Source organism: Hylobates moloch, unplaced genomic scaffold (genome assembly GCF_009828535.3).
Source record: "Hylobates moloch isolate HMO894 unplaced genomic scaffold, HMol_V3 SCAFFOLD_21, whole genome shotgun sequence".
Taxonomy (NCBI): Eukaryota; Metazoa; Chordata; class Mammalia; order Primates; family Hylobatidae; genus Hylobates; species Hylobates moloch.
Window position 1 is genome coordinate 37,892,477 of NW_026652296.1, and position 12,558 is coordinate 37,905,034.

General features: G+C 41.1%; 1 protein-coding gene across 2 annotated transcripts in view; it reads left to right on the forward strand.

Moving 5' to 3' along the window:
• The window catches only part of NAPB (NSF attachment protein beta), a 47,417-nt gene that overhangs the window by 22,356 nt on the left and 12,503 nt on the right, over positions 1–12,558 (forward strand). Inside the window, exons 3-7 of one of the 2 annotated variants that reach the window (XM_032143258.2) lie at positions 2,433–2,549; positions 4,422–4,468; positions 4,608–4,685; positions 9,305–9,360; positions 9,539–9,623. In XM_032143258.2, coding sequence (XP_031999149.1) covers positions 2,433–2,549; positions 4,422–4,468; positions 4,608–4,685; positions 9,305–9,360; positions 9,539–9,623 — 383 coding nt within the window. Of the gene's footprint in view, positions 1–2,432; positions 2,550–4,421; positions 4,469–4,607; positions 4,686–9,304; positions 9,361–9,538; positions 9,624–12,558 lie in introns of those variants that run through there. The other variant, XM_032143259.1, reaches the window with a different exon arrangement.

Here is a 12,558-nt window from a genome sequence, read left to right on the forward strand (position 1 = left end):
CTTCTTCAGTTCCAGCTCTAGCCCTGAGGCTGGCATGTACTCTGATTGTTCAGTGCCTTGGTTTCTTCCTGCTGCTATAACAAAATACCTTAGTGTAATTTATAAAGAAAACGAACGTCTTGTTCAGAGTTCTGGAGGCTGGGTAGTTTAAGATCAAGGTGCCAGCAGACCCCGTGTTTGGTGAGGACTGTTCTCAGCTTCCACGATGGCGCCTTCTTGCTATGTCCTCATGTGGTGGAAGGAGCAAGGCAGCTCTCTTCAACCTCTTTTATAAGGGCAGTCATCCCATTTATGAGGGTGGCACTCTCATGACTTCATCACTCCCCCAAAGGCCCCACCTCTTAATACTGTCAAATTGGGTATCAGGCTCCAGTAATACAAATTCTGGGCGGATACTACCATTCAGATCATAGCACTACCCATGTCATGCTGGTGGTTACGTATTTTTCAAAGATGCTGGGTACTCTTTTTAATCAGAAACTGGTACAGAGGAAGAATTGAACCTGGGCAGGTGGGCTCCAGAGTTTGTACTGTCCCTTTGCCCTCAGGTTCGGAAACCCACGTGAGAATTATGCATTTCCTCTGGGGAGAGTGAGTTGGAACAAGAGATGCAGCCGAAGCTTTAGCAGAATTGGATGTTTACGGCTAGGTATAATCATCTGTAATCCCAGCACTTTGGGAGGCCGAGGCTGGAGGATTGCTTGAGCCCAGAAGTTCAAGACCAGCCTGGGCAACATAGTGAGAACCTATCTCTACAAAAAAAAAAAAAAAAAAGAAAAATTTTTTTTTTGAGACAGAGTCTTGCTCTGTCACCCAGGCTGGAGTGCAGTGGCACAATCTCAGCTCACTGCAACCTCCACCTCCCGGATTCAAGCAATTGTCCTACCTCAGCCTCCCAAGTAACTGGGATTATAGGCACCTGCCACCATGCCCAGCTAATTTTTTGTATTTTTAATAGAGACAGGGTTTCGCCATGTTGGCCAGGCTGGTCTTGAACTCCTGACCTCAGGTAATCCACCCGCCTTGGCCTCCCAAAGTGCTGGGATTACAGGCTTGAGCCACCAAACCCAGCCAAAAAATTTTTTTAAGAATTAAAAATAAAAAATAGCCAGGTGTGGTGGCACATGCAGGAGGCTGGGGTAGGAGGATCTCTTGATCCTGGGAGGTGGAGGTTGCAGTGAGCTGTGATCACGCCACTGCATTGCAGCCTGGGTGACAGATTGAGACCCTGTCTCGAAAAAAGGAAAAGAATTGGATTTTTTTTTCTCACAAAAAAATTTATAGCAAATGTTTAATATCAGCAGTGAGTACTGCTTTATGATAATTTTTTTAGAAACCCAAAGGTTTTGTGATATTCTTAACCGTGCTTTTCCTGGTAGGTCAGATTCTTTCCTCTCCATTTCTGCTGTACTCACTTCCCCAGTGTGACTCATTTTTCAGAGGCAGTCTGTCGTGTTGCTTTCTCTGAACTCAGGAAGTTTCGCATGTTGATGTTGAAACCCTCTGGGAAGTGGCCTGATGCAGCTTCAGCCTTGATTTCCACTGGCCTCCTCCAGTCAGGGCAGGCTTGTCACTGGCCTCCACTTCCAGCCCTTTCTTACCTTCAAGCATTTCTTCTGTGTTCATGTGACTCCTCTGCTAGCGATTCCTTCCCTCTTTTTTTTCCAGCACTCCAGAATCCATGGTCCCTGATCCGATACCTTTTCTGAAAAAGATTAGTTCATGTACCTTATATGTTGTACGGTGCCTCAGTTGGAGATCTGGGCAGTACCCCACAACCAGATCCATCAGTGATTCTGCAGGGAAATTTGTAAATTCTCACACTAAATGGGGTAAAATAGATTAAACCTCATATAAATTTCAGTCAGATTTTGCTGTAAACTAAAGAAAAAAATTTGGATCTTTAGACTTTTTTGGATTTCAAAATTGTGGGCCTGATTTTCACTCTTTAGGAAACTTACCTTATCCACGAAGCCTCCATTAGCAGTTTCTTCCACACTGACAGCTAAGTGTAGGAGACACTAAGATAGAAAAGTGAGCAAATATCTTTGCGCTCAGTGTTTTACCTTTCTTTAATCATTTGTGGCTTGAAGCCCTTAGCTGGTGTTTATTATATGTTAGTGGAATTGAATTGAGTAGCCCAAGACTTGGCTATTGGTATTGAATGGCCAGATCAGGGAATGGTGGCTTAGTGCCCAGGGACACTTGGAAAGTCTGCTGGAGCTGAGGTGGAGAAGCTTTCATCACTGTTTGACTTGATTCTGGTTATTTTTATATTTGCCCGAGTGGCACTGGACCACATGGATTTTCGCTTCTGACTAGAATGCTTCTTTCCAGTGGAATATAATTTTTCTAGGGAGGTCTAGTACTTACAGCATGGGCTGCTCTGGGGGGACTTGTTCCTCTGTGTTTAATTGTAGTGTCTTCTTCAGCTGCAGGAAACGCATTTTGTCAGGCAGCCAAGCTCCACATGCAGCTTCAGAGCAAACATGACTCCGCTACCAGCTTTGTGGATGCTGGAAATGCTTACAAAAAGGCAGATCCCCAAGGTAAGACAGCCAGGCATGTAGCATGCCTATCTCTGTGTGTAACTAACCAGTCAGTACTTGCCTCAACGTTAAGGTCAGTGTTGGTGTGCTTTCAAGTCCTGGTAAAAAGGAATTTTTGTATTTTGGAATAATAAAGAAATTTTGATAACCTTAGGGATTTTTCTTTTTTAATCATTTGGGGGCTTTTATGAGGAGAAATTATGTTAAATTTATACTGGCTGTTTATAGCAGCATTTAATTAAACTCCATTTATATTGCATTTTAGAGAATTTTTTGGAAATTATCTTTAATTTTATCTAAGACTTCTTGTATCTTAATTTTATGAAAATGTGTATTGTTCATGAAAGGAAACTCTTATGTTCCCTTACTGCTAAATACCTAAGGAGTTTTCAGATCCAGTTAATGGGAGATTGTAATATTCAATCGTTAAAAAGTCTTATTCATACAGTACCCATTTGGTTTTTTAAAAAGTTTTTCAAACTATTTGTTTTGAGGAAAGAATGCAATTGGATATTTAATGTGGTAAAATTTTGCAAAGATTATTTCTTTTTAGTTAGAAGAGTGTAATTAAAAGTATTAATTTCTTCCCTTCCACACACGTACACAGCGGAAATTTTGTGTTTTTCCTTTATCTTTTAGCAGTCCATTTTGTTTAACACACAGATCCCAAATTTTGAGAATAAATGTGTCATAAAGAAATAGGGTATCTGCAAGACCTTTGTTATAAGGATTAATCACAGTTTATTTCCCAAAGTGACAAACTGGACACAGGTTAAATGAGCTGTTAGAGTGGTAAAATTGTAATGCATCAGTACTTTAGAATATGGTGCAGGCATTAAAATCCGTGGTTTCAGAGAATCTTCAGTAACCTGGTAAATGTTTACATGTCAATTAAAGAAGCACATGAGACTGAATGTTGTATAATCTCATTTTCAGAAAAAAGTTTGTGCACGTAGAAATGTGTCTAATAAACACAAAGGAAAAGTACATCTGAGTACTAACAACGGATTTGAGTGGGATTATTGATAGATTATTTTTGTATTCTGTATTTTAAAAGGTGTAACAGGGATCCATATTTTTTATGTAGTTTAGAGGGAAATTGTTTCAATTTTTGTTCATCTGCTTACCTTTCTAATTTTGTAGTCAGGCCTTTCTACTTTGCTGCCTCTTTAAACTAAATGTAATACACTTGGAGCTGTCACTGTATGCTAGCATTATAAACACCATCATTTTATGATAGGGAAAATTTTTTGGCTCACTTTTTTAGAAAATTAGTATAATTTATTAGCATTATTATTTATTAGATTTGTTTCTTCATTTTGTTAGTATGCTGCAATTTAGCATCTTTGAACATTATACAGAATGTTGACTTTGCTTAAGGGTTGTTTGAATAGGCATTTCAAAGTGCTTTTGCTTTTGGCTGTATGGAGAGTAGAATCGTATTGAGGTGATTGTTCTTGTGATGTGGTGCCATGTTCCAAAATTAATATATATGCATGGTATTAATGAGGAATATGTTTGCATTCATATTTTAGCAGATTTATCAGTGTTGGTGACAACCTGTATGGTTTTATTTTCTTTATAATACAGTCTTTTGCCTGGATGGAGTCCTCACTTTAAGGTTAAGAGTAACTAAGCCAATGTTACTGCAGCTACAGTTCCCTAAATTATACTGTAGCTGCTGGGAACAAAGCCATGCTGATGAATCTGGACTTGTGCATGATTTTTGTTTGCTTCTCACTAACCTGCCCACCCTCCACTCCAAAATTATACCTCATTAACGTTCTAATAACAGCCAAGAAGACAGCCTCACCTGAACCCTCTTTGACTGAATGGACTTTTCCTTGTTTTTCTTAAATGCCTACGCTTCAGAGGCTATCAACTGCTTAAATGCAGCCATCGACATTTACACAGACATGGTAAGACATTGCATTGCTTGAGTGGCTGTGGGGTGGAGTCTTGAGACGGCTTAGAGTTCTCTCTCTCTTTTTTATGTTCCCAAACTGGCATTCAGATAGGTAAAATGGGTGTGTGACTGTTTCTTGTTTTTTCCCCTAGGGAAGGTTTACAATTGCAGCCAAGCACCACATTACTATTGCAGAGATCTATGAGACTGAACTTGTAGACATTGAGAAGGTAAGCAGTGGGCACACTTCCTCAGATGTGAAGCAGGCGGATAAGCTGACTCAAAGAACTCTCTTCTCCTCAGTTTGAGAGTGATCATAGGTGTAGAGTGGTCATAGACGGCCTTGCCTGGAGACTTTCAGGGTCTAGCTGGCTAAGTAGATGGGCTGTTTTCCTGGAGTGGACATCTAAGACATGAGAGCTGGTTAAGATTTACAGAGATCACCTGTTGTTTCCACTGTCTCTGATTCACGTCGGAATATTACCATTGCCAAAAGAACCTTCAGCTGTATTGCTTAGTACTCTAAGGCCCAGTGAAGAAAGTGTAAGAGGTGACCTCTGTACACTCAGTCAGCATCACAGCTTTAAGTATCTGTGTGCCAGTGACTCACAAATCTGACTGCAGCCCAGGCCTCTCTCCAAATGCTAGATTCCTGTATCCACCTGCCTGCTGACCTCTCCACTTTGTCCAGCAATCATGTCTAACCCAACATGTCTGGGACTGGATTCTCAGATGCCCTGTCTCCAACCCAGTGTTCCCCCCTAAATTACAGGCTTCCTTGCCCTTTCTCTTTCCCTACAAGCTGTGAGCAATTTTTCTGAGCGGTGTCCTTCCTGCTCCCAAGTCTTGGCACAACTCACTACCTTGTCTCCCAGCTTGCACTTGATCCCTGCAGGATCCTTCAAACCGGTCTCCCTGCTTTTGCTCCCCCTACCTTGCCAACCCCACATCCCCATGCCACAGAGTAGCCAGAGTGAGCCTTCTAAGCATTGCATCATACTCTGTTTCTCCACTGCTCACAGCCTTTCATTAGACCCCTTTCACTAAGAGGAACAGCTGGAGCTGTGCAGAGCCTTCATGTCTCCACTGAATTGCTTCCTCCCAGCCCCACACCCCCCATGCACCTGTGTGGCCCGGCCTCTCCTCTTTTCTCTTATTCTCCTCCTCTTGCATACCCTGCACAGCCATCCTGGCCTCCTTGCTGTTCCGCACACATGTCAGATGAGCACTCCTGCCTCAGGACCTTTGTATCCACAATTTCATCTGTCTGCAGAGCTCTTCCCCAGATGTCCATGTGGCTGACACCTCACATCTTTCAAGTCCACGTGGCTAACTTCCCCATGCCCTTCCATTTTTGCTCATTTATTACCTTTTCCATGAGGCCTATTATGACCCCCTAGTTAATTTAGCCCCCCCAAGAAAACATAGTAGATCCCCACACACCTCACTTCTTGTATTGCTGAGCAGATGTCTCCTTACAACATGCCGTCTCATATGCTTGTTCATCATTCTCATGTTGATTGTCTCTCTCCCTCCGCCAGAATGGGCACACGTGTCAGCAGAGAGCTTTGTCTCTGCTTTGCTGATGTGTCCCAAGAGCCCAGGACTCTGGGACCTAGTGGAATCTATATTTGCTAAATAAACAAATGCTACCCCTGCCTCCACCATACCAAATGGAGTCGTCCTGGTCTGGGGAAGGATCTGCTAGGCGTTACTGAAATTGGACTGGCATTGTTAACGTTCACTCTTTTGACTGTGTGACCTCCACCTGTTGGTTATTCAGCACAAAATTTGCTCATATTTGTTACATAAAATTATTATTTGACCTTTTTTTTTTTAATAATTGCCATACTTTTCTGAGGATACTCCCTGATCTTGATCAAGTCAGGGCCACCCTGTGCATTGACATGTGTGTGTGAGCCTTCTCTTTGGAAGGTTATCTGTGGATCCTGGAGGAAGGTGATGGAGCTGGACCTGAACCTCCTTTGTTACCTGATGTGGAATTGATGATGGAATGGGAGGGAGATGGGTCTGGTGTGGCTGGGGTATTTATTTGGTCAGGGTGTCTGGGATGGCCACGGTATCTTTATTTAGGTTTGAGTGAGTCTCGCGGGGATGAGCACTATGCGCAGAGCATCTTTGCCAGCAGAGGCTCCTGTTCCAGCTTCCTCTTTCACAGTGGTCAGAAGGGCACTCTGGGGCAGGAGCCTGCAGTGCTGTGTCATTTCTGCTGCCCAGGCATGGTCTCCAACACATGTGTCTCCATAAACTTGAGAGCAGATAAAATGAAATGTGACATACTCTGTTTTTCTCTTGAAAAAAAAAAGGCCAGGTACAGTGGCTGATGCCTATAATCCTACCACTTTGGGAGGCCAAGGCAGGAGGATCACTTGAGCCCAGGAGTTCAAGACCAGCCTGGGCAACATGAGAAATCTCCATCTCTACTAAAAATATATATAAAAAAAAACTAGCCAGGAATGGTGGCATGTGCCTCTTTCTGTTGCACAGGCTGGACAGGTTGGAGTGGCATGAACACAGCTCACTGTAGCCTCAACCTCCTGAGCTCAAGCGATCTTCCCACCTCAGCCTTCCGAGTAGCTGAGACTACAGGCATGTGCCACCATGCCCGGCTAATTTTTTAATTTTTCATACAAATGAGGTCTTTTCATGTTGCCCAGGCTGGTCTCAAACTCCTGGACTCAAGCAATCTTCCCATCTTGGCCTCCCAAATGCTGAGATTACAGGCATGGACCATCATGCCTGACCTTCACAGAATACTGAATTTTAAAATGCAGCTATAAAAGAATAGGTATACTATGGTTCTCTTTTTGCAAATACTTAGTCACATACAGAAATAGTCTGGAAGAAAATATTTCTTTGGAGCACCTGTCAGAGCTGTCATGTACACACATGTGAGATTACCTGATGAAGGTACATCTCCTCCCTCTAAAATGTGGGCTCTGTGAGGGCAGGGCCCATAATTGTTCCGCTCACCATCACAGCCCTGAGCCTAGCATGATGCCCACAAAGTGGGTGCTCACTAACAAATGCGAAGTGAATGAAGACAAAGTGCATCACAAATGAAAGCTGCCTATAGTTCCATGGCCTGTTTTGTTTTATTCGTTTTCTTGTCCCTGGGGCTCTTTTCTAACTCACTAGGAGCTGCCTTGAAGCCACTTAACTAATGGGCTTGGGCAGAAAGGCAGCACCTTTAATCTGATTTTCAGAGACTGCTAGCTCCCTCATTTGCATTTGCTGGGAAACCTTTGTCATTCAAGCATCCTGCAAACCCACCACCTGCTTCTGTATGTTTGCATGCTAAAAATGGTTTTTACAGTTTTTAATCCTTGGGAGAAAAAAGCATTTTGCGACATGTAAAAATTATATGAAATTAGAAATTTCATTGTTCATAAATATAGTTTTATTGGAACACAACCACACTTATTCATTTATATCTTGTCTATGGCTGCTTTTATGCTACCACAAGAGAGCTGAGTAGTTGCAAAAAAGATGCACAAAACCTAAAATATTTCTTGTCTGACCTGTTAGAGAAAAACTTTGGCTAGAGCCCTGGTTTAAAGAACTGCTCATACTTACCTCTTGTTATTTGGGGTATAGAAGGTTTTTTCAATCTTATGAGAGCCTTATTTCTAAGGCTGTCTACCACTGTCTACAAACCAGCTGATTCTTTGCAGAGTTCAGCTCTTACAAAACTGTGTTAAAAACAGCAGCACACACTATCATCTGGCTCTTCTCAGCCATTTTGCTTAGTTTTGGACTCCGGTAGACACGTATTTTTTGTTTGTTTGTTTGTTTTGAGACAGTTTCACTCGTCGCCCAGGCTGGAGTGCAGTGGCGTGATCTCAGCTCACTGCAACCTCTGCCTCCCGGGTTCAAGCAGTTCTCCTGTCCCAGCCTCCCAAGTAGCTGGGATTACGGGTGCCCACACCACGCCCAGCTAATTTTTGTATCTTTTTAGTAGAGACAGGGTTTCACCATGTTGGCCAGGCTGCTCCTGAACTCCTCACCTCAGGTATTCCACCCACCTTGGCCTCCAAAACTGCTGGGATTACAAGCATGAGCCACCGCACCTGGCCGACACCAGTTCTTTTTTCTGAGTTGCCACGTGCTTGATTTCACTAACTTCCACCACAGCATGACAAGGACTTCTAGCTTTCTGGCCTGTGATCTCTGTTTCTTCTCCACTTGATGCCATATGTTTTAGATTGATGACAACACCCTTATTCTAGGTGACACTTAAGGTATTAGTGGGTGTAGTCTGTGCTGCAAGTCATAGACGTAAAGTGTAATTAGGGCTTCATATCTCTCTAACAATCCAGTGTGGCTGCTAAGGGTTTGACAGTGGTAGAGATACTGGGGTTGGAGGTACCTTGTGTCCTTTGTAGTTACTTAGGAACCTGCCTGACAGTTCTGCCATTTTGGTGTCTAGCTTACAGTGTCACTCTGGACTTGGTCATAGCCATCCTCATGGGAAGTGGAAGGCCTGGAGGAGGATGCAAAGTGAGATATATGGCCCAAGCCTGGGAGTGGCCCCCAGCATGTCTGTTTACATTCCACTGGAGAGAACTAGTCATAGGCTGCCCCTCACTATAGAGGAAGCTGAGGAAGTAGCATAGCTGGGCATATGCCATGTGGGGAGGGGGAAACAGATTTTGATGGTCAGCAAGCATTCTGCGTGCTTTCTTGTATTTCCTAAAGAAAGCAGGCCGAGTTGTGAAAAGTTTGCTGGTAGAGTAGGTTTATTTATGGAAAAATACCTATGCAAATGTAGTTTTAAAATGCAGCTCTCCAAATAAATTGTGTGTGAATAAAATATGTATGTTTTCAGGCTATTGCACATTATGAACAATCTGCTGATTATTACAAAGGAGAAGAATCCAACAGGCAAGTATTACTTTTCTTAATATGATTTAATGGGTTTTATTATGTGTGATAAAAAAATACTTCTTTATACTCCGTGAGTGTATTTGACTACACCAAATGAGGATGTTCTAAGGCCCAGTGCACATCTTTTGTTTTTCCATTGGCTTGTTACTTACTCTGCTTTGGTTCTTGATTTCAGCTCAGCAAACAAGTGTCTGCTGAAGGTGGCAGCATATGCTGCCCAGCTTGAGCAGTACCAGAAAGCCATTGAGATCTATGAGCAGGTGAGGATACTGTTGTTTCCTTGGAGAGAAGTTGTCTGAATAATTTTTTAAAATTAAACTTTTTATTTTTCTTTTTATTGAGATATAATCCACACATCATGTAATGAGTGCAGTTCAGCGGTTTTTAGTCTATTCACAAAGTTGTATAACTCTCACCAGTACTTAATTCCAGAACATTTTCATCATTCCCAAAAGAAGCCCAGCAGTCCATTCTCTCCTCCCAGTCCCTGGAAGACACAATCTACTCTCTGTCTATATGGATTTGTCTATTCTGAACCTTGAATATATATGAAATCACATACCATGTGGCCTTTTGTGACTGCCATCTTTCACTTAGTGTATTGTTTTCAGGGTTCATCCATGTCATAGCAAATGTCAGTATGTCATTGTTTTTCGTGGCTAATACCTCATGGTTTATTTATCAATTTATGGATGTTTGCGGTTTTTCCACTTTGGGGCTATTATCAGTGATGCTGCTGTGAACATTTGTGTTAAAGTTTTTGTGGCGGTGTTTTTAGTTCTCTTAGTTACATACCTGGGAATAGAATTGCAGTTGCTGGGCCATGTGGTAAGTCCATGTTTAACTTTTTGAGGAACTGCCAGACTTTTTCACAGTGGCTACACCATTATACCTTCCCACTAGCAATGCACAGGGTTCCAGTTTCTCCACATCCTCACCAATACTTGTTTTGTTTTGTTTTTTTGTTTTGTTTTGTTTTTTTAAATAATAGTCACCCTAATGAGTGTGAAATGTTGTCTTACTCTGTTTTTGATTGTTATTTCCCTAATGACTAGTTATGTTGAGCATCTTTTTATTTGCTTATTGGCCATTTGTTTATCTTTGGAGAAATGTCTATTCCAGTACTTTCTCCGGATTTCAATTTGGTTGTTTGTTTTTTGGTGGTGAGTTTTAGGTGTTCTTTATATATTCTGGATATTAATCCCCTATCAGATATGTGATTTGCAACTATTTACTCTCATTCTGTGGGTTGTCTCTGGATTGTGTTATTAATGTCCTTTGATTTACTGAAGTCTTTAATATTTTTGAAGTCCAGTTTGTCTATTTTTTCTTTGTCTGGCTTTTGTTGTTATATAGAAGAAATTGTCGCTAAATCTGATATCATGAGGCTTTTCCTTTCTGTTTTGTTCTAGGAATTGTATAGTTTTGGCTGTTAGGTTTAGGTCTTTTATCCATTTTGAGTTAATTTTTGTATATAGTATGAGGTAAAGGTCCAACTTTATTCTTTTATATGTGGATATCCAGTTTTTCTAGCACCAATTATTGAATAGAACTATCTTTTAACTATTGAATGGTATTAAGACCCTTATTGAAAATTATTTCACCATATGAAATATGAGGGCTTACTTCTGGGCTCTCTATTCCATTGATCTATTTATCCATCTTTATGCCAGTATTACACTGTTTATTTCTGTAACTTTGCAGTAAGTTTTGAAGTCAGTAAGTGTGAGTCCTCCAGTTTTTTGTTCTTTTTCAGAATTGTTTTGGCTATTCCAGATCCCTTGCATTTTCATCCGAATATTAGGATCAGCTTGACAATCTCTGCAAAGTAGCCAGCTTGGATTTTGATAGGGATTGTATGGAATGTGCATACCAATTTGGAGTGGTTTTAGAGTTTTCCAGAGAAACAGAACCAATAAGAGGTGTAGGGGTGTATATGTGTGTGTTTGTGTGTGTGTGAGTGTGTATGTGTGTTTAGAGAGAGAAATTACTGGAGGGAATTGATTCGCTTGGTTATATAGGCTGAGAAGGCCTAAGATCTGCAGTCTGAAGACCCAGGAGAGCCAGTGGTATAGCTCCAGTCCAAATCCAAAGGCCTCAGAACCAGGAGAGTTGATGATGTAATTTCTAGTCTGAGTCCAAGTCTGAAGCAGGAGAATACCAGTGTCCTGGCTCTAAGACAGGCATTGAGAATGAATTCTTCCTTTTAACCTTTTATTTTATTCAGGTTTTCAGTAGATTAGATGAGGCCCACCCACATTGGGGAGGGCAATCTGCTACTCATCCTACTGATTCAAATGTTAATCTCATTCAGAAACACCCCACAGACACACTCAGAATAACACCAAATATCTGGGCACCCTGTAGCCCACTCAAGTTGACACATAAAATCAGTCATCACAGAGAGTATTGCCATCTTAACAATACTAAGTCTGACAGCCTATGAATACAGAGTTCCTTTTATATTTATTTGGATCTTCTTTCATTTTGCTTAACAATGTTTTGTAGTTTTTGGTGTGTAAGTTTTGTACTTCTTGGGTGAAATATACTCCAAAGTATTTTATTTTTTTTGATGCTACTACAAATTGAATTATTTTCTTAATTTCCTTTTAAGATTGTTAACTGCTAGTGTATAGAAATACAGTTGAATTTTGTGTATCAATTTTTTGTCCTGCAACCATGCCAAACTTGTTTATTAGCTCTAATAGGTTTTTTTGTGTGGATTCCTTAGGTTTTCTATATCCAAAATCATGTTATCTGCAAATAACAATAGTTTTACTTCTTCCTCTGCAATCTGAATGTGTTTTACTTCATTTTCTCGGTTGCCCTGGCTAGAATCTCCAGTGCAGTGTTGAATAGAAGTGACAAGAGCAGACATCCTTGTCTTGTTCCTGATCTTGTAAGGAAAACTTTCAGTCTTTCATATTAAGTATGATATCGGTAGATATCGGTAGTGGGGTTTTGGTAAATGCTTTTATCAGTTTGAGGCAGTTCCCCTCTCTTCCTAGTTTGTTGAGTGTTTTTATCATCAAAGGGTATTGGATTTTGTCAGACATTTTCCTGTGTCTGTTGAGATAAACATACGTTTTTTGTCCTTTGTCAGACTTTTTTCTGCATCTATTGAGATAAACATATGGTTTTTGTCCTTTGTCAAACTTTTTTCTGCATCTGTTGAGGTAAGCATATGGTTTTTGT